The 22,645-nt window shown below is 36.1% G+C and overlaps 1 protein-coding gene across 1 annotated transcript in view; it reads left to right on the top strand.

Annotated features, from left to right (window-relative positions):
* LOC145276726 (leucine-rich repeat serine/threonine-protein kinase 2-like) overlaps positions 1–22,645 on the top strand; it is a 338,716-nt gene that overhangs the window by 193,015 nt on the left and 123,056 nt on the right. The window contains exons 42-43 of the mRNA XM_080127947.1: positions 19,548–19,676; positions 20,852–21,010. Coding sequence (XP_079984073.1) covers positions 19,548–19,676; positions 20,852–21,010 — 288 coding nt within the window. The remainder of the gene's footprint in view (positions 1–19,547; positions 19,677–20,851; positions 21,011–22,645) is intronic.

Genomic DNA, 22,645 nt, shown 5'->3' with positions numbered 1-22,645 from the left:
TCTTTCCAACATTACAACCACTGATCATGCTAGCATTCTGTTGGAAATATTCTAATTTGTAAAAGTGAGTATTTATTTATTTATTTATTTTTTTTGCACACTTAAGAGTGACGGAAAAAAAAAATGTCGGCATCAGTCTTTACAAAAAGAACTTCAACGGAGGGAACTTTAAAAAATATTGGACGGCGTTAATTGCTTAAACAAAATAGAAAGAAGGGTTAATTTCTGACCTGTATCGTAAAGGCAATAACTTTTTTTTTTCCTTAAGAACAATCATTTTTTTTTTTCTTTTATGAATAAATGTAAATAAACCGAAAGTCAATTATTGCATTCAGACATATATTTCAAGAAAAGATACAATAAAAGAGATACTTAGTCGGTATTTAAAAAAAAAGGTTGTTTAGGAATTTTTTTTTTTTTTTTTTTTTTTTTTTTTTCAGAAAGTCAGTTAGTAGAGATAAGTTACTCTAATAGCAGAACATAGTTTGCCTTCTTTCGGTAAATTTTTAGATTAGGTCCACCTCAACAATTTTCTTTTAAATTACGACTTGGATAGGTTTTCGACTATGCTGAATATGGAAATCGCCTTGAAATTTTGCAGAAATAAGTAGTTATTGAGGTATAAAAAGTATTATGCATTGTATTCTTTCGCGGCCATCTTTGTTACGCGCGTAGATTTGTTTATGGCGCACGTGCGTAAAAAAAGATGGCCGCCAAAGAATACAATGCATAATACAACTTTTTATACCTCGATAACTACTTATTTCTGCAAAATTTCAATGCGATTTCCGTATTCAGCATAGTCAAAAACCGGTAAAAGTCTTCATTTAGAAGAATATTGTTGAGGTGGACCTAATCTAAAAACTTCACATTTTTCATTTAAATGCTTCTTCGTTGACTCAACAATTTTAATGCGAAGAACTTCGAGAAAATATTGCGAGGAATATTAAATGTATCGTGTTACTGACCAACACATAATGGAAAACCCATTTTCAAGGTTATTAAAGGATTCATACCCGAGGATATTACAGAATTTAAGAAATGGCTTAGGAAGACTATAACATGGGAGTTCTTACAGATCTTCTTGGAGAACAAGAGACTAATGGAATTACTACTGGCCAGATACAAGACAAATTACTCTCTTGAAAGCGAAATAGGGCTATCCATGAAAGAAAGCTAACCATGTACTTTGATAGCTCAGAGGAAATGCATGATAAACAGGTCCTTACAACTTTTTATATATAAAAACCAACTAAGAGCCATTGACTATGAAATATACAAAGTTAATTATTGGAATGACATCTCCCTAAACTGGTGCATCTGCTTTAAATAGAAAATCTTTATATTGAATATTGCAAATTCTTGTGATAGCGATTTAAAATGCGCCCTAAACTTGAAGTTCCTAAGAAAACCACCATGGACAAACCTGCCGCTTGTAGAAACCAAAGCTGTCACCAAATATACCATCACCTTGTAAACAGTTCATAAAATGAATGGTGAAAGTGTCCTGGGAAACCATCCGAAGATTTACCTTAAGTTTTATTTATTTTTTTTTTTTTTTCAACTGTTTACAGGTGTATTCGGGTCTGCTGCATTTTGTCACTGACAAGAATTATTTACAAAAGTAACACCTTCACTAGTCCGTGGTTACTAGTATAGTTATGTCTGGCCGCCATTTTATTTTTTTTATTTTAACTTTCATGTACGACGGTGAAGTGGGTACGCATGCGCAGAAAATTGCAGTCATTGTAGCAGACAGACTTCCCCATGTTAAGGACGGCAAGTTTTACCAAAAAAAGACATCCTTTTCTTTTACGCTTGTTTAGAAAAAATGAATAAAAACGCCATAACCCTTTTTTTTTCCTTGTTTAAAAAAAAAAAAAAAAAAAAAAAAAATGGCGGCCATTGCACAAAAGTTATTATAGAAAGCATGGGATATTTAAGGGGTTGAATCCAAGTTTAGCGTTACAAATTCCAGAAAAGTTTTTGAGGAAGGGCACTATTGCGCAAAGTAAAACAAACATTATTAAACATTTATTTTACATTTGAACGGAATAAAATAAATTTATTTTACATTTGATGAATTTGTTTAATTTTTTCGTTTGTTTTATTTTAAATAAAGGGAAAATTCCACACATGCCCACCTCCAAAACGAAAGGGCAAGTCACTCTCGGAAAAAAAAAATGGACCAATCAGATTAAATGATGACTTTATGAAGAAGAAAAGCGGACCTTTTTATTTTCAATTTAGATGATGGCGATATAAAGTAAACAAAATCACCGGCTTGGATATTTTGTTCTCTGCTTACAATGGTTATTTTTTAAACAAAAAAATACTATTTAGCGCAAAATAATTCGTCTGGCAATAGTGCCCTTCCTCAAAAACTCTGGAATTTGTCACGCTAAACTTGGATTCAACCAACGGGTAAAAAGTTGAATCTGAAAAAAAAAAAAAAAAATCTTAAGGGTAAATCTTCGGATGGTCCCCCAGTACACTTTCACCAAATGAATTCATGACAACTTAACAAACAAAAACAAAAGGAATAACCTTTAAAAAAAGGTTATTCCTTTTTTTTTTTTTTTTTCTGAGATTAATATAGGACAATATAAACGTATTTAAAATGATTAGAACCTGTGAGGAAAAAATAAGGGAAGGACCAATGCCAAGGAGGGGGTGGCGATCCGAGAAGGTCAGTTCTAAGCGTCTTTGACTCTGCCATTTTACGTTGTTATTGGGAGGCGCTGGCGCTTGAACATTTATTGAACATACCCTGTGCCAGAGGGGGGGGGTCATTGGTGCACGCCATTTCATGGATAAAGTTGTGAGGGGTGCTGACGTCGTCCATGTTCTGCAGTCTTCCCTGTCTGCCTCGTAGTTTCTTATGTTGAGTCTATCCAGGTTACGTGACGTGGTAGGTTGCTAACAGTACCTCAGTTGGTTGCCGACGTACATGCACCATTCCAAGTCTTAGCGTGATAATGGTGATAATGAGGTATTCTGTGGACGGAGGTCTACTCTGCGGTATGCGGGTGTCATTGGTTCCTTTTGGAGCTTGTCCAACAACTTAACAGAGTTAATGCGTCGTATTTCTTCATCTAATTGACTCCCGGGTTGGGGGTCGCAAAATAACGATCATTTCACAACCTTGATACCGGCCCCTTCTCGGACCATCCAGCCCAACTCTGGTCGGAATTAAATTTTTTAACAAACCTTACAAATAATTCTGTTTAAAATAAGGCTTGCTGCTAAGGTATTTCTAAAATAAAATGTGCCAACTCGAGTTTCTTTAAGTCGGAATATTTTTCTAAACTATTTTCTTAAATCAGGATCGAAGTTGCACTTTGTATTAAAAAAAAAAAAAACAACGATTGCATTACATTGCTTTCTACACACGAAAGTTTAAATAAGGATTACTTGTAAGTAATTCCCATTAAAAAAACAAAAAAACAAAAAAACGCTACTCTATCGATTAATGAAATCTCATTGATTAGCGTATTTTTATCTCTTCGAGGTGCTTGTCTACATTTGGCCATATCAAAAACATTTTCAAGAAAAATCTTAAAATATTTATGTACGTATCTGTCACTGCACGCATATGTCGTATTCTAAAATTTACGTAACTCGATCAAGTAGTTTTAATTTTTTTATTTAAGAAAATCAAATTTTGATACATTTTATCGAAGGATTACTGTGCGCCATCTTAATTTCAAATGATAGGCTGCTAGCAACATCTGTCGGGAATGTGGGATCAAGAAGGGCAGACAATCGATTTTCCACCCTCGAGAAAAATTCTTTAAAATTACCACTTGTATAGGTTTTCGGGGGCACTGAAAACGAAAATAACGTTTAAATGTTAATTTCAAAACATTTCTTCATATCTTAGAAACCACTCGTTTGCCGGAATTTTAAACGTTATTGTCGTTTTTAGCCCCCCGAAAACCTACAGTGGTAATTTTAAAGGATTTTTCTCGAGTGGAAAGTCGATTGTCTGCCCTTGTAAATCCTAGAATCTTGACAGGTGTCGCCATCATTTGAAATTAAGATGGCGCACAGTAATTCTTCGATAAAATGTCATAAAATTTTATTTTCTAAAATAATAATGAAAAAAATATTTGCTCGATTCACGCGATTTTGGGAATGACATCTTCGTGCAGTGACAGGTATAGACATCATAAAAAATTATTTTTTTCTTGAAAAAAAATTTTATCTGCCCAATTGTAGACAAGCACTCTCTTCGAAACGATTCGTAATATTTCTATCGAACCCATGAAAACAGTGGGGGTTCCTTCTAAAATAGAAAATATTCTAATGCACCATATACATAGTTTATATTGAATCTGAAAAGCCGCTCCGATTTCGTTGTAATCTTACAAAATGTATACAATGAGGCGTTACAACAATACCAGCATTTGTTAGTTGAAGAATATCATTTTCAAATTAAGGTTTTAATTAACAAAGTATTTTTAATTGTAAAAAAAAAAAAAAAAAATTATGAACGAATGACAACTTCCCCCACAGGACTGGCTCAAGTTATACTTGACTATATTGTCGCAATTCTGTGTTCTGAACAATTTCCCCTAATTAAAACTAGTCATTAAGCCTTTAAAATATCATGCAACGTTTCTTACTATGATGTGCGCATATAGTACTTTTTCTTCCCCCCCCCCATCCCCGACAACCTAATTTTAACATATATAATCTTTGTATTAGACTCTGGGCTATACATCTTGAAAACAGCACAGAAAGGAAAATCCTAATCAGTAGATATGACCATGTTTTTTTTTTTTTGTTGTTGTTTTTTAACAACACAAAGCAAGGTCCTGGATATGACCTTAAACTATACCCGATAGTGAGGCCCCAGCTTGTGGGCTGGGGGGAGGGTAGAGCCACGCCTTACTTGCCATTGGTCCCAGGTCTACTCTGACCCGGAGTAGTAGTACCTGTTAAGGTCTCACCTATGGGTTAAATAGAAGCAGACTTGAACAAAAAAAATATTTTCTATTAAAAAAGTTTAAAAATCGCTGGATTCAGCATTTAATAACCGGAAAAGTATTGATATGCCGTAAAACAACCAACCAACACAAAGCAATTTAAATCAATTTTTACTTCTAAACATGTTCACATGTAAACGGCTCTTAATTTATTCATTTTCCTTATTAGTAGGGCTAGGACAACAGCATATTATTTTCATTGTTTTGACTCTCGAGTGTGTATCCGTTCATATCTTATGTTTTTTTATAGTGATTTTTTTTTTAAGGTGATCACCACTTATCAAGGCCCGAAAGCCACTCAGGGATAAGGGTTATTGCATGTACAGTACGTTAGTTTGGGGATTTAATAAAAGTGTCTACTTAAGGGGGCGGTTCATCAGGAATTTGTTTACGTTGGACTTGAAGACGTCCAGGTTGTAGTCAGGTGGGAAGCAGGCAGACGGAACAGAGTTCCACAGGCGTGCAATTCTAAGAAAGAAGCTCTGTTCATGGAATCTGTTTTGATTTAGGCACAGATAAAGAGTGGGGAAAATTTGACAGTGGTTTCAGCTAGACGGGTGTTTTTCATAAAAGATTGGTGAGCGGGGGACTAGAGATTGGAGTCCAGACGAGCACCTGCCATGGAAATAACGATAAAACAAAGATAGGCTCGCAACGTCTCTTCTGTGGGAGAGAGGTTGCAGGGAAAAGAAAAGGGCATCCCCACTAAGCCACAAAGTCTATTTTGTACTCTGTCAAGGCAGGATAGGCTATTTTTAGTAGCTCCTGCCCAGATATGGCAGAAGTATTCCATCCTTGGGCGTACTTGGATTTTATATAGATAGAGAATTGCATCAGTAGTGAGATATCTTCTGGAGTGGTAGAAGGATCCCACCATCTTTCCAGCGACCTTGGCAACAGACTTGATGTATGTGTTCCATTTCAGATCAGGAGTAAAGGTCAAACCCAGAAGCTTGTCAAAACATGGGGCTTCTCCTAGACGAGAGCCATCCATTTCAATTGATGCCAGATGGGGATCAGAGCGTTGATGATGTAAAGATAGGAGCTTGGTTTTAGAGGCATTATAGGTAACCAGCCACGTCTTCCCCCACTGACCCACGCGCTCGAGATCAGAGGAGAGAGAATCAGAGAGAACTGTCATTTACAGCCTTTGATGTGTTGCCGTAGATGGTTGTGTCATCAGCATAGGTGTCTACAAATGATTTAAGTATGTGTTTAGGGAGATCAGGAAGAGAGTTGGGCTCAGGATGGAGCCTTGAGGGACTCCAGCATTAATACTGCAGGCCTCTGATTTTTGTCCATCTACCACTACTCTTATGAGCCTATCAGAGAGAAATGCTTTAATGATAGAGAGAATATTTCCAGTTATACCGTAGCTGGAGATCTTGTGAAGTAGGCGCTTATGCCATACCTTGTCGAAGGCCTTTGATATGTCAAGAGCAATTGCCCTAGAAAGGAAGCCTTTGTCAAGAGATTCACTAATCCTATGAGATATAACCATTAGCACATCTGTGGTAGATCTAGCAAAACGGAAACCATATTGCGTGTCACTAAGAAGGTTATTTCTGCTGAGGTGTTTGACTATTTCTCTATTTAATATGGATTCCAGCAACTTACTCATGACACACAGGAGACTTATTGGTCTGTACTGAAAGGGAGATGACTTATCACCTGAATTCTTAAATACAGGGCATACTGATGAGGTTTTCCAGGGTGTTGGAAAGCACTTCTCTTTAAGGCAACACTTAAACAGTTTCGTAAATATGGGAGCGAGTTCTGGTTGAAGCTTTTTTAACACTATAATTGGGATGCCGTCAGGGCCAGTTGCTTTACTGGAATCAAGGTTCTTGATTAGCTTGGCGACCTCATGCACGGAAAGCAGCTTTAGTTTGAGTGCATCTATTACGTTGGTAGCTATGGAAAAAGTCATTTCTGTGCGTGATGGCAGCATCACATTCTGGGGAAAACCATGGCTGGCTGTTAGGTTTTGTTGGAATATTTTAGATGGTATGGATCGGTCTATGCCTACAATTAGCCATTCGGTCAGGTCTGATACTATAGAGGACACATCCTTTTTAAACATGGAATGCAGAGGTAGATCAGATATGAATGTATGGAAGCTATCCCAGTCAGCCATGGAGTATCGGTATACAGTACAGTGGAGAGGTACGTCTGGGGACTTATTACATTTCATTTTTATCTTAATTGATACGATGGAGTGGTCGGAGGATCCTAGAGGAGAAAGAACGGAACATGAACATAGCTCAGGGGAAGTGGAGAGAAAAAGGTCTAGAAGGCTTGCATACTGACCTGTGGTATCAGGCACACGGGTGGGCTCGCAAATAATCTGTGAGGTCATAAGCAATGACAAAATCATGACAGAACCTCCCCTCATCGTCTATCTTATTTGAGTGGGTCAGCCATTCCATGTTATGGATGTTGAAGTCACCACGGATGTGAATGTTAGCTGAGGGATGTATAGACAGGATGTGGTCTATTTTCTCAAATATACTCTTAAAGATAGTAACTCCACTGTTATGGGGCCGATAGAGGGCAAATATAAATGCAGTGGTGTAAGCAAGTGCAACCCGGAAACACATATAAGGTAAGTTAGGATCTTCTCTAGAGATATCCCTGCCACATGGGAAGCCATCTTTAATGTAGGCACATATTCCATGCCCACGGCGGTCTTGGGGGTCAGATTTAGATGTTAAGTTGGAGTATCCGTTAATTATGAACTCATCTAGGGAAGTGGTCGGCCCTATTCCAGTTTCGCTTAGAAAGAATATGTCCGGTTTCGTCTCCTATAATTGGTTTTCAACCTCTGGAAGGTTGGAACGTAGACCCCTGATGTTGGAGAAGGAGACATGGTAGAAGGGGTCTACATTGGAAGATGGGGTTCTAGGTTTATTCAAGTTTTTTTTTATGGAGATATTTTATGTTGAGGTTTTGGGATTTGTGGAACATACTTGGTTACAGCAGGATAGAGAGGGAAGGTAAGAGAGAAAAGGACAGGAAAATTCTTTTTTTTTTTTTTTTTCTCGGATGATTAACTGTGTCTGTGTCGGATATATACTAAAGAGTCAAAACAATAAGTATATTCTCTTGTCATAGGCCTAATTATTAGTAATGTACAAGTTTATGTCCTCATGAAAAATGTCTCATAACTGTAGAAAATAACTACCCACCTGCCACAGCGGCTGGGATGATGAGAGGAAACGGTAGCCCTTAGTTCACCTTATATTAAGTTTGTTGACATGCATGTATGACGTGTTCACGTGATTTCATCACGTGAACAACTTCCCCATTTTTTCTTTTAAAAGCGGCCGTATGGCACATAGGGTTGCTCAACTCTTTGACAGGTTTAGTGCATTTCAGTCTACCAGACCTCGGAGATATCTAGGTCGCAACAAAGCTACTTGTTGCAACGTCACTTTCTTCTAAGCTTCATCTTCTGGGAATTCGACATATTATTTCGATCACCTTGCAACAAGATTTCTTTCATTTCAACCCAGATTGAATTCCTTACTGGAATGGAGTCTTTCCAGCTTGCATCTATGATGGACAATAGAAGAGTGACACGATCATTAATCGATCGCACACTGGAAAGACTAGAGGCGTTGAAGCCCCTTGAAGCAGAAGTTCTAGAACTGCATAATCAGGATATCAACTTATGGCTGGAGGAGTTGAAACAAGTAGATAAAGAGATTGGCTCGACGTGAAGAAGTGAGTGATCTGATTGATGACATCTTCTCCTATAAGACCGGCGTACACAGCATTAAGAGGCATGAGGAACTTTCTTCCTTTGGCTGAATTTACCATTCCTTTGACATCTACCCCTCCACCAACTTTGCAAAACCCTAGTCAGGTGGGATATGAGCTGGCAAAACCAAAGATCTCTTGTCCCACGTTTGACAGTTTCAACTGTGACAACAAGTTTGCCGGGGGGGACTTTTTAGAGAAATTCAAGTTTTGCGCATCAGGACTCAATACCAATAAAGAAAGGTTAATATGTTTAAAAACATGTGTCAGGACGGCCGTTCCACCACATCTTTCTGAGAACGAGTGCAATTACAACATAGCTATTGATATTCTCAAGGCAGAATACGGAGACAAGAATGCCATCCGTGAGGAAATTTTTGGAGAAAATTATCCAAGACCAACCCGAGATGGATAAAAACTATGAACATTTGAAGGAATGTCTGGCCCAGGTGCAGTATGAGCTCAGAAAACTAGACGCTGATTACGGATATGATTTCCTAGTGGAGGATTCAGGCAGTGGTGCCTTGGGGGCTCACATTCTCTTTGCAAAGATTCCATGTGAGGTCAGGGCTGAGCTGATTAGAGGATCAAACTCACCTTATCCTTGTCTGGATTGCATATTTCACCATACTAGCGATGTGATAAAGGCCCTACTTTTAGTGAGACCCGAGCCTGCACATCGAACTAATGCCTCTCATTTCCGTTCTAGGACAAATTCTTCATGGAATGGGAACAATCTGGGAGAGACCACAGAGATTTCCTGTTGATTTCGATCTTGAGGGTAGTCCCCACTTCCAGTGTTAACTGTAAGGCCTATCCATCATATGGAGAACGGCTCAAGCAATGTAAACAACTAAGTTTGTGTCAGAGTTGTTCAGATGCCAGTAACCATAGTAGAGCTTATCTAAATGGCAAGGGTTTGAGAGCTCACTGCAATTTTTGCCATGCTCGTGGACGTCTGTCAGTGTTGTGCCCGGAACTAAAACCACATGAATCGAGAATTAACGTTAATGTGAGCGCCAATGCTGGAATAGCCCATTAGAAGGGAAAGTTACTCGGTTTCACTAACCTGTCTCTTAGATTCTCGTAGCCAGAGATCATATTTTTCAGAAGTTTTAGACCATCTACATTGTGACCCGAACTTGTTGGAAGATGTGGCTCTAGATGTGGTCTCCTTTGTGGGAAAGAGGCACCGCCAGTTTAAACAGTTAATGGCCGTAGTTGATTTGGCCTGTGCAGAATGTGACGCTGAGGAAGACATCTCCCCAGCTATTACATATGAAGATAACCCTGTGGAAGAGGAATTTATTGAGAGTTGCCCGGTTTGCGGTTTACCTGACGATGGTAATGCTATGATTTGCTGTGATAGGTGTGATAACTGGCTTCATTTTGCTTGTGTTAGCATGAGTTAGTCTCCACCGATGGAAGAAAATTGTTATTGTTCAAACCGCCTCGAGTGGAATGTCTTTATGGAGAATTTGCCGTCCTCCCATTCTGATCTTCCTTGTGTTGAACTGTCTAATGAAGGTGATGAGCGGATTTGGATCTAGCCTGGATGTAATTACAAAAAAAAAATAAAGTAAAAATATTTTTTCTTTTATTTTTGAGAAGGGAATGTGTAGAAAATAACTACCTACCTGCCATGGCGGCTGGAATGATCGGAGGAAAGTGTAGCCTTCTTTAGTTCACCTTAAATTAAGTTTGTTGACATGCATGGATGAATGCATGACTGAGGTGTTCACGTGATGAAATCACGTTAACACCTCCCTTTTTTTTTTTTCTTTTAAAAGCGGTCGTATGCCGCATAGGGTTGTTCAACTCTTTGACAGATTTAGCACATCTCAGTCTACCAGACCTCGGAGATATCTGGGTCGCAACGAGGCAACTTGTTGCAACGTCACTTACTTCTAAAGCTTTATCTTCTGGGAATTCCCCTTATTATTTCAATCAAAACAAAAGTAATACAAATATCCCCTCTTTAGTCTCTAATTTAACTTTAATGGAATTTTCTATCCAAAGAAGGGATAAATAAATGTTTCAACAGGCTAAATAAATGCCATCGCAGTATACTAAATAAATGTTTCAACACACTATTGTTGCAATATCTATATATATATAAAAGTGAAAGTGTCTCTGTGTGTCTGTGTACATTTCCCTACTCAATAACTCTGTCAATTTTAAGCCTAAAGATTCTAAATTTGATATACAGGGTACTGAGATTTAGGAAAATCGATGTGATTGGTTTTCGGACAGAAATTTGGCGATTAAGGGGTCAAAGTTCAACGATTTGACCTTTGAGAACTCTACCAAATTCCTCCTACAATTTTGGGTCTAAACGCGTGAAATTTTAGATATAGGTTCCTTGGACATGAATCTAACTTAATAACTTTATTTGGGCCCTAAACAATAAATATTAAGGGGCCATAATAGGGGTCAAAGTTAAAAGAATTTACCGTTTTTTTTTGTTTTTTGTTTTTTTCGCTCAGCATACACCTCCAAACAGCCGGGAACCCATTGCTAGTACTTAAATGAACTCAATAATTCTGAAACAGGCAGGAACGGAGTTTATAAACCAATTTATAAAAAAATAAAAATCCATTAAAGAGAACAAGGTAGGAATATTTGCCAAAATAAATAGAAATACCCTGACCTCAAGCAAGGTAATCCTCAAATGGAAATATCTACCAATAAGGCTATCGAGAATAATTTTAGTGAAGAACTTAACGATAAAGCATCTCAATAGTAAAAAAAAAAAATGGTAGTAGTATTAAAGAAGAGGCCTGTTCAACACGGAACTAACATCTAGGCTTGCCCTAAACGTAAAGTCACTGCTAAATTCGATCAAATGATGAAGGCTACCATTGGTTATCTAAAATAAGTAAGTAGTACTGAATTATATATAAATAACTTATATGAAAAAAAAATCATATACTTATTTAAAATAAGTTAGCCTTTCTAGAATAAGGATTCATAAACCAACAAATAAATTCAACTTTTCCAATAAAGAAAACGATATGCATAAAACTTTTCCAATAAATTAAATAATTCTTTAATTGAATTGCAATCGTCATGGGGGTTAGGGTTATGTTGGAAATATTCTAATTTGCATAACTTTTTTTTTTTTTTTTTTTTTTTGCGCACTTAAGAGCGACCTAAAAAATGTCGGCATCAGTCTTTATAAAAAGAACTTCAACGAGGGGAAATTTTAAAAATATTGGACGACGTTAATTGCTTACACACAAAAAAAAAAAAAAAAAAAAGGAAGAGGAACTACGCTCTGCTACCAGAGTAACTCGCTTCTACTTCCTTTCTGAGAAAATGAAAACCCTTCCAAAACAACCGTTTTTTTTATTTTTATTATTTTTTTTTAATACCGACTAAGTATCTATTATTGTATCTTGTCTTTAAATATATTTGTTTGAATGCAATAATTGACTTTCGGTTTATTTACATTTATCCAGAAAAAGATGATTGTTCTAAAAGAAAAGTGTTTGTCTTTATTATAGAGTACAGAAATTAACCCTCCAAACAATTTCCAACAATTCATTTTCAGGCATTTACTCACCATAGCATTCCTCCAAAGCTTTAACTTAACATGATTTCATGGGCAAGCACTAAATCAAGATGCATCATCTTCTCTCGATAACCAACATGAAACTTTCTGGGCAATGCTTCTAAAACACAAATGACAGACTCATTCATGTCGATTCATTACAGAACTTTGATACACTCCTACTTTAACATTCAAGCTATCACTAAATTTTAACACGACTTTAAGCATTTCTGTAGATTGTCTAAATCACCTTCACCGAATCCGCTCCTAGTTTATGAAAACCCCACTTGATATCTTGCTTGGCACTCTAAGATTTCTCCAGATCCACAAAAGCAACATACAGGTTCTTTATCTTATTAAAATACTTGCCTTTATCTCGGTAAATATAGTTTCACTGGTACTTTATCCAAACATAAAACACAACCACGTTCCCTCTATGCTTCTTTGACTTCTTTTTTGCTGCTCAGTTATTCTCTTAATTATTTTCAGCACTTGGTGCACGTTGCTTCACGAGGGAAGAGACAAAAAAATATAAATTATCACATGCAGCAGTACGATTGCAACAACCATCAAGTCAACTGAATAATAAACTGAAACCAAACTGTTATATATACGACTCAAGTCTCGAACAATTCCGTCCAAACACTCTAGTTGGATTGCAAACAATTTCGTCAGTCAATCCGACATGATCCTGAACAACTCCATTAATTTGAACCCAAACACCTCCATTGATTTTACATTATATGATCCCGACCTCCTCCGTCGATTCGACATAACACAATACCGAACAACTCCGTCAATTCGAACTCAAATACTTCTGAATTCGACACGTTACCAGAGCAACCTTGGCAGTTACTCTCCAAATGACTAACTTTTTATAACCCTTGAACAAACTCATTTTCGCCTGAACATGCGGAAGAACTATGGCGAACATCCTCCCAGATGGATCTGTCATCCGTGCTGGTATGCGCTCATGCAAGTTTAAAGGACTGCACTCGACTGCACCATAGAAGGCTGCAGTAGCTGCACAGTCGGCACAAAGCACACCTAAGGAAATGGATACTTCCTGGAGTGGCGATGTTATAATTGTCATGGACCCAATCATAGGGAAAGAGATTGTCTACTAGATAGTGAGACAGCCAGAGATGCTGGTGTCAAACCCCAAAGAAATATGTTATCAATGTCAACAGTGTGGGCACATTACTTGATTTTGTCCGGGGAAAACAAGCAGGGAGACGAGAATTCAGCAGCAATCTCATCCCCCAAACTGTTGTAAATGGTGCATTGCCAGTTTTAACTGTTCACATCAATGGACTACCACGTACAGCTCTAGTAGATACTGGATGCATGCAGTCACTAGTCTGCAAGTTGTGTTATAAAGAATGGGTGAGGAAATTGACACAGTGGATGGAAGCACATTTAGCTGCTGTGGAATAGGAGTTGTGCAAGTTAACATTAGTGCAAAGCTGAGCATTAACAGTCTTAGTTGTGGATAGATACTTACTTGAAGTTGGATACTTGGTTGGGCTGGACACCATCAAACGGCTGGGAGGATTAGCTGTGTTTAGTGCCGATGAGGTAACTTTCCACATTTCAACAGAACACCTTTTGCTACCATCACCATTACTGAGCCTGATTTCTCCACAGAGTATGAAAAGAACACTCTGAAGTGGACCGCCTTGTGGAAATGGGCTAGGGAGCAACCTCCAATTACATTGAAAAATAGACTTGCAGAATATTCAGCCCCAGCACAAATTCGTGAGGAATATGATCGTGAAATGCAAATGTAGATCGATAATGGCTGGCTGATCCCATATCTAGAGGATGAACTTAAATGGTCTAATCCCCATCATAGCTGTTGTGCAAGAGAACAAATAGAAAATTCGGTCCATTATAGATTATCGGGAGCTAAATGAGTACATGGACTTGTATACAACCAATGCAGATATTTGCTTGCAAAAATTAAGGGAATACTGACAGCAAGGACCAAACTAGACCTATGCCAAGCCTATTTGCAAGGACATGTTGACAAATCTCTTTGGCCGTTTCAAACAGTGGAGATCAACTGACAACAATATTGTCTTACTCACCTTGGATTTGGGCTCAATGTCGCCCCTTTTGGGCTTTAATAATGCGGGCCATTAATGCCACCCTCAGCTAAGATGAAATCATAAACGCAGCTACATCTTCTTATATTGGCAACATTTTCATCATAGGTCGACCCGACTAAGACATTGACGTACAATTTCCCGCATGCTCGTCACAGTGCATTAGTGTTAAGCCACTATTTAGTGTTCTACTTTTGTCACAATTGTATTAAGTTCCCAGTTTTTCATGATAAACTCTTTTTTTTTTTTTTCTGATCTGATTTGTCAAGTCTGTGATCATCTCAATGCTTGTTCCACCTGCATCCTTCAACATTTCGGCAGCAATGATTGAGGGTCTTACAGCCTTACTCTTCATCTTATTCACTAAAGTAAATCTTTAAACGTTTTGCATGCCATAACAGACAAAAGTTTACCAAATCAGTATTATTCATTATTCTGTAGTGGAATTCTATTTCCTTAATAAATGGTAACCTAAAACGAAACACTATCTTTACTGCTCCTAATAATCTATTAAAGAAAGGGCACTTGTCTGTGTATGTATATGTCCAGCTAAAAGTCTAAAACTACAAAACAAAGACCCACAAAGTTAGTATATTCTTGATCAGCATTGCCTGGAATGAATATCTAAAATTTAGTTTTTTCACGAAGTTAATTCCCTTATGCTGACTCATTCCTTAAGTTGTATCTGCACGTGTGTGTGTGTGTGTGTGTGTGTGTCAAAAGAGAGGAACTGGCTGGGCAAAGAAACGAACTAAATAGAATGAGAAAAATAATACAATATCATACTTTTGATCGGTATTTCGTTTTATTTAAGAAACTTTGTAAAGTATGGGCATTTATTGAACAATCAGATTCAAAATACAAAAAATTGGAAATGGTAGTGGGAGAGAGGTAAACTTATAAGATGGGCGGTAAATTGAAAGAAAGTGAAAGAACACGGAGTACGAGAGAAGTGAGATTAGTAGTGGGTTGGACCTTGTGTTATATTTTGACGAGTCTCTAATTATACTTATGATGATGAATGTTCTTTTGTTTACATGTTAAGAAGTGTAAGAGTCTTAGGAGGGATGAAGAGACAGTCTTAATAAGAGGGATGTTGTGCGAGAGATTGTTCATGTTATGATGTTTCATATATATTAAATGTTCATTACTTATTTGTGTTGAAGAAGGAGAATAAGCTCTTTGGTGAGGAGATAGTGTTCAGACAGTCTTAGTGTAGATATGAGATGTAGATTCACATTGTGGATATGAGATGTGTATGTCACGACATTTTATAACACAAACATATAATAACAATTCACTTTACCTTTTTTGTAAGAATCACAAACACAAGGACGAGCTTTATCAAAAATACATGATGGATTTATTTCTTCACGACCGGCCGTGGTATTCATCATCAAGAATTCAAAGCTTCACATTTTAGTTTCAAAGTGACGTCTCGCTTCTAGACGTTCAAATTCCCAGACCCTCTCTGAGTTTCTCACTGACTGTCTAACTGACCAACCAACTAACTAACTCTCACTTCCGATATTGAGAAATCCATGCATGTCCGGCCTCGTGAGCAAAATTCACATGTCACCAACGTGCGCGACTTTGCACGTTTCCCGAACATTATGATTTCCCAATAACCTATTTTTTCTTTGATGTTTTTACAAAGGAATTTAATCTACATATCTAATTTATTTAACCCATATTTTATTATCTGCATTCTTTCTAACAATTGAATAGTTTATTAATTATTTCATCAGAATTAACAATTTGCTGGACATTCCATTTAAACCTATTGTTCTTTAAAACTTATGTCCAGGGTTCGATTTCTGCTTTCTCTCACTTTATTTTCATTTTAACTAATCTCTCTATTTTTATAATTACATGAAAAGGGGACAGCCCTTATTATGTAACATCCCTCCCTTCCATATTTCACAAAAAAAAAATGTATGCATTTTTAAATTTAGTACATTTTTTATTTTTACATCTACACAACCACACGGCTAGAAAGATCAGCCTAAAAAAACAACAAAAAAAAATCTCTTTCAGTCAGCCCTCCACGGCCGACTTCACAATTATTTATTTTTATAAGATCAGAACCTTTCTGATCTTCTTGGCATTTACTTTTTTTTTTTGGGGGGGGGTGTAGGGTCTTTACCTATGATTCTCATCAGCTATTTTCCAGCCACCCATATGCCGCAGACTAGAGGTTTTCCACTTCCCTCGAAATGGACGACTCCCTTTGTCCCCAAAAGTGTCCTGATCTCTCTTTCCGCATGGTTAGTCTTATCAAGTATGGCTTTGTTTTTTTTATTCTATAACTATCTTATACGGGACATACCAAAGCTCATATACTTAAATCTTTGTGGTTGGCTTCAGAAGTTTAAGATATACCTTTTTTTCTCTCATCCGGATTCACTCGGATTACCTTGCTTGGATTCTTGAAACTTCGACGAGGATTTAGAAATATCACCCCTAACTAACTAACACTTTTCTGTGCCCAACACCTTAATTGCGCACTAAATTCTATCTAATTGCCCGATTTTTTTGTGATTTTTCTTTTCTCTCACCAAAACTTCCAAGATCCAGCAAATATATCCCACATTCATGCGTCTCTAAAAAAAATACAAGGTTATATCTTTCTTACGTAATCTACGGCATATTTTTGCCTGTCTCTTACTTCATTAAGCTATATGTGATTGCCTCGGGACTACCTATCATCGGTTTACTGGTCCCCTTAAGAATTTTCGTATTCTTTCCAACACCTGTTTATTAATTAAGCCAAGTCTTACCACTTGCTTGGAGTCGTTACGTGCAACCAGCTTATTTTAAGCACTTAATTAACCAGGTTCCCAAATTTTTCGAATAGGGGCACATCTTGTGCTTATCAATCCCTACCAAGTCACTTTTCTTGGAGAAAAATTATAGGATCTCTAAAAAAAACAACAAAAAACAATTGCTAAAAAAAACATCTTTCTTACGGCTTATCACATCTAAAAACTCTCCAAATACCCGTTTACGTAATTTTAATTCTTGTCCCCCTTCTAAAATTCTAACTGAATCTGTAAGCCAACCATACGTCTTAACTAGTTTTATTTTCTCCTAGACTGTTTAAATCTAATGTATATTTACTGATAACTTTGAATTCTTGCTGTGAAAATCAATAACATTTACATTAAGTATAAATTTACAATATTATTTAAAACACATTTTCAAAAGAAAATACCTTAATACATTTAAACATTTTGCAACAAAACACAAAAAAATAATAAAAATTCGTTACATTATACATTTCAAAAGTCCGTTGACACAAAACAAAAATTTGTCCCTTTTTCAAAGACCAGAACAATTAAATCATACTAAAAAAACCCGAAAATTATCACAGTGCATAAATTTGATTTCATTCTGCATCTTTCTTTTTTCTATAGTGTATTTTATTTTATTTATTTCTTTTTTCTTTTTTTTAATAACACAAGTTTTTAAAAGTACATCGGACTATGACACACATATTGTTACTATGATTGACACTTGATTTTTAAACAACTGCTTTAACCCGCAAAACATTTTTGACACATTTATTTTGTTGTGTGTATGTGCTTACATAAACAAAAGAATTAATTTCAATAAATTATGCACGGTGACTTGTGTTTACTACTATTTATTCATTACTGCGGATTTCTTTTACGGCATATCGGCCTTTTCTTTTCTTTTTTTAATATTTCTTATATCTTTTGTTCTTTTGTGCGTTCATTTTTTTCTTATATTTTTCAATACTGCGTATGTGTGCATGTTCTCTCTTTTTTTTTTAATTATTGTTTTATTTCGTTTTGAATTTCTTTTTCTTTTTCACATTATGTGATTGTCTAGTAAACGTTGTGTTTTTTTTTTCGTGGTAACGCCAGTTTCTTTTTTTTTTTATATAACTCACCCTTTCATGAGAGGATCCTGGTCACGGCACCAAATTTGTATATGTTATATTTTGACGAGTCTCTAATTATACTTATGATGATGAATGTTCTTTTGTTTACATGTTAAGAAGTGTAAGAGTCTTAGGAGGGATGAAGAGACAGTCTTAATAAGAGGGATGTTGTGCGAGAGATTGTTCATGTTATGATGTTTCATATATATTAAATGTTCATTACTTATTTGTGTTGAAGAAGGAGAATAAGCTCTTTGGTGAGGAGATAGTGTTCAGACAGTCTTAGTGTAGATATGAGATGTAGATTCACATTGTGGATATGAGATGTGTATGTCACGACATTTTATAACACAGACATATAATAACAATTCACTTTACCTTTTTTGTAAGAATCACAAACACAAGGACGAGCTTTATCAAAAATACATGATGGATTTATTTCTTCACGACCAGCCGTGGTTTTCTCATCAAGAATCCAAAGCTTCACATTTTAGTTTCAAAGTGACGTCTCGCTTCCTAGACGTTCGAATTCCCAGACCCTCTCTGAGTTTCTCACTGACTGTCTAACTGACCAACCAACTAACTAACTCTCACTTCCGATATTAAGAAATCCATGCATGTCTGGCCTCGTGAGCAAAATTCACGTGTCACCAACGTGCGCGACTTTGCACGTTTCCCGAACATTATGATTTCCCAATAACCTATTTTTTCTTTGATGTTTTTACAAAGGAATTCAACCTACATATCTAATTTATTTAACCCATATCTTATTATCCACATTCTTTCTAACAATTGAATAGTTTATTAATTATTTCATCAGAATTAACAATTTACTGGACATTCCATTTAAACCTATTGTTCTTTAAAACTTATGTCCAGGGTTCGATTTCTGCTTTCTCTCACTTTATTTTCATTTTAACTACTCTCTCTATTTTTATAATTACATGAAAAGGGGACAGCCCTTATCATGTAACACTTGCATTTGAAGATAGTTGGTGTAAGATGAAGTGAGGAAAGTGGGAAATATGACGGAGGATGAAAAAAGGAAATAAGGAGTGTTATGTTGTATGAACGAGATGAAGAGGATTTTATTTTTTTATTTCTATGTGGTTTACATTGTACATATTTTTTTTATTGAAAAGAATATTTATTTCAGTCACCAGCAAATAAGAATCAATCATAATCTAAAATTAAAATAAAATAAAATCCTCCTTTGAATTTTACAGAAATTGGCCAAATTGGTTTCCAGTAAAGCTGCTTCTCTGAAAAATGAATACCCCGTTCTAACACGACAAGAAATGATGGCTTTATTAAAGACAAATCAATTGACTATGACCACCGCAGAATTTAATGAGGTATGAAGATTTATTTCGACAATATATTTAGTCATCCACTTTTGTCTACATCGTATGACATATCAATAAACGGAAATGGAATCACGTCGTCTTTTCTAGGGCAACAATTTAATCGTTCCACCCTATATTAATTGGGAAAAGTAATACACTCATACTTTTTCAATTAAGTAATAATTTGTTTATGAAATTACGTTTTCGTTAGTCGATCATATTTAGATTGTGAATAACATTTCAAGCCAAAGATTTTAATGGCATTTTCGTTGATCTGCTAAGCTAAAGTTTGAAATAGACTTTTACTTGATCATGCTTGTGGTTAGAAGCTAAGAAAAAACAAGTCTTACCGTGGGTGCTCAGCGAGTGAGTTCAGGCCGAGAAAAGGAAAAACAAAGATGGCGGCCAGCATTTTATTACGTGCGTTCTCGCAAAATCTCGTGTGCGCGTGAAGCTGGAAACTACAAAACGAGCTTCATTTCACGGTGCTGAGCGATTCCAGATCGGGCAGAAGAGTAGGCGCAACGGGAGTAGAGATATTTTCTGAAATTATAATCCTTTTTTTGTGTGTTTGAGGTGACCCCCCCCCATTACAGAGGTTCAATGCTTTAGTTTAAAATAGCCTTTTATCGCTAAGCACATAGATTGAATGAATGAACGATAAAATTATCGCCCTTGAAAAGATATTATTCCATTTCCGTTTGATGTAAATCGGTTTTCTTTTTTTTATTTTGTTGTAGATTGTCTACTAGTTGACCAGTTGTGTACAAATCCCAAGAGCGAATAGAGCTTTCTATCATGTCTGAAAGTGACTCGATGTTCGTCGAGCAAGATCAGAGATGCACCACTGTACAACTTATGCTCTCTACCGATACGAGTTATGACAACAGGACCATTGCCAGCACCCTCAAAATGAAAATCCGGATGGTTCAATGCTGAGGGCGCAACTCAATGAAGTTTCCAGCCACGGTTATTTATCGTTCTGTACTTAGAGAAAACTGTTTAAATCATTCATAACTTTTCCTATGAACCAATCCAAACACAAGTCAGAGTGCATGAATAATAATGGTGATTCTTCATTTCAACAATTCAGGCAAAAACAAAAAGAAGAAAATATTATTTGGAGGTTTGAAGAAAAAAAAATATTTTGTTGCTTATTTTTTGGTAACTTCTATTGCTTTCAGGCGATCCGCTTTTTGGACGAGACTGGCATACTTCGCCATTTTGATGAAGCCTCAAACCAACTAAAAGATCTCTACTTTATCGATCCGGGCTGGTTGTGCCGGATGCTGGCCCAAGTTGTCACAGTTAAACAAATCAACCCTTACATAGACACATCAGGAGTAAGTATAAATTACAGCACTTTTCTTTTTTTATTACTTTTAATCAAGTGATTTCGAGACTTTACGAACAAGATGAATACTAAGCTTCGTTAGGCTCGGCTCAATCACGTTCATAAGAACATAATATATTTTTATATTAATAATAGCATTCAATCATGGCTGATTCTACTTCTATGATAGGTTTTTGTAGCTACTCCTGGTTTAGGTAAAATTGACTAGCAGATCGTTCCGGTACACATTTTGGGATTATTTGATTTTGTTTCCCTCACCATTGCAGAATTGTAGTATAGACTACACGGTCGTTTTTAAATCTGATGTCGTCCTGTGAATTAATAATAATTCTTAATCTTTTCAGAGGACAGCTTCATCATCCAATTGAAAATTTCTATAGCCTTTATTCTTGAGTGGCTTTTAGTGTTGTTAACTGGTTGATCATTAGTTTATAAAAAAATTATGAAATGATTCTACAAAAGTTTTGTAGCTAAGTTCAAGTTGGCAATTGTGAAATTTACATTTTGTGATTTTTCAAAAGCAATACTCAAAACTCCATTCAATCGCTAGTTATTTATGCAGTTCAAACCTGTTTCTTTACAAATCTGCTTGATTACAAACGAGATAACATTGACGTCATGAATCTACATATAAATGTGACTTCTGTAAATTTATTCAAAACACAGGCTGTCCAAAAAGTCACTGAGGGTTTTGAATTTAAATAGATTCTTTATTTTTTTATATCTTTCTGTAATTTTAGCACAATCTAAGACATTGGGAAATTTAAAAATTAAATGCAAAATTTAAATAATCTTTATTAATGAAAAATAATGTATTTTAAATGTTTCCCATTTTTGTGCTCTTTCCAAAACATTATTCATGACGGATTGCAGAATCTCTGAATTGCGATTTAACTCCCTTATTTCGTTCCTGATGTTTGACTTCAATTCTTGCAGGATTTGGGGCTTATTAACATAGACTCTTTCTTTACGATATCCCAACAAGAAAAAGTCGGGGCTCGTCAAGTCTAAGGAACGTGGTAGCCATTTGACATTGCGATAGCGAGATATAGTCGTCTCCAAAGCATTGCCTGAGAAGCTCTATCGTCTCTCGTTTTAGTAATACAATTTCACCACTTGTGTACGTTGTTCAATGTTATACTTATCCATAATTAATTCCCAAAACTTTAAAATATCTGAAATAGAAAGAAAAATAAATATAATAAATTTCAGATTTTCAACCTTTTTAGTGACTTTTTGGACACCCTGTATATTTGAACAGTTTAACTTTTATTTTAAATATTTCATAGTTTTTTTTTGTTTTGTTTTTTTGTTTTTTTTGTAGCAAATATTCAGCCCTGAATCTTGTTTGGTTGATAACAGTAAAAGAAAGCATCATTATCTCTATGAAATTGGTGGAAGTATTTTTACACTTATTTTCACTTATAACAAATGGGTAACCATTATATAATGAGGTGCGGTTGATAGTGGTAAAGCAGATATGTGCATCAATTGAAAACTCAGTTTCATATCCTGTCGGCTCGATCGTAGCTTTTTTTATTATGGGTCATTTGTGTGAGTACCTGTTCTAAAATGGATTAATGTAAACAATTCGAACAAGCCAGAATCAAACAATTCAATAAAA

The sequence above is a fragment of the Euprymna scolopes genome, chromosome 1, assembly GCF_053919585.1.
Source record: "Euprymna scolopes isolate OS-2025 chromosome 1, ASM5391958v1, whole genome shotgun sequence".
Lineage (NCBI taxonomy): Eukaryota > Metazoa > Mollusca > Cephalopoda > Sepiida > Sepiolidae > Euprymna > Euprymna scolopes.
This window is presented reverse-complemented; position numbering and strand designations above follow the sequence as displayed.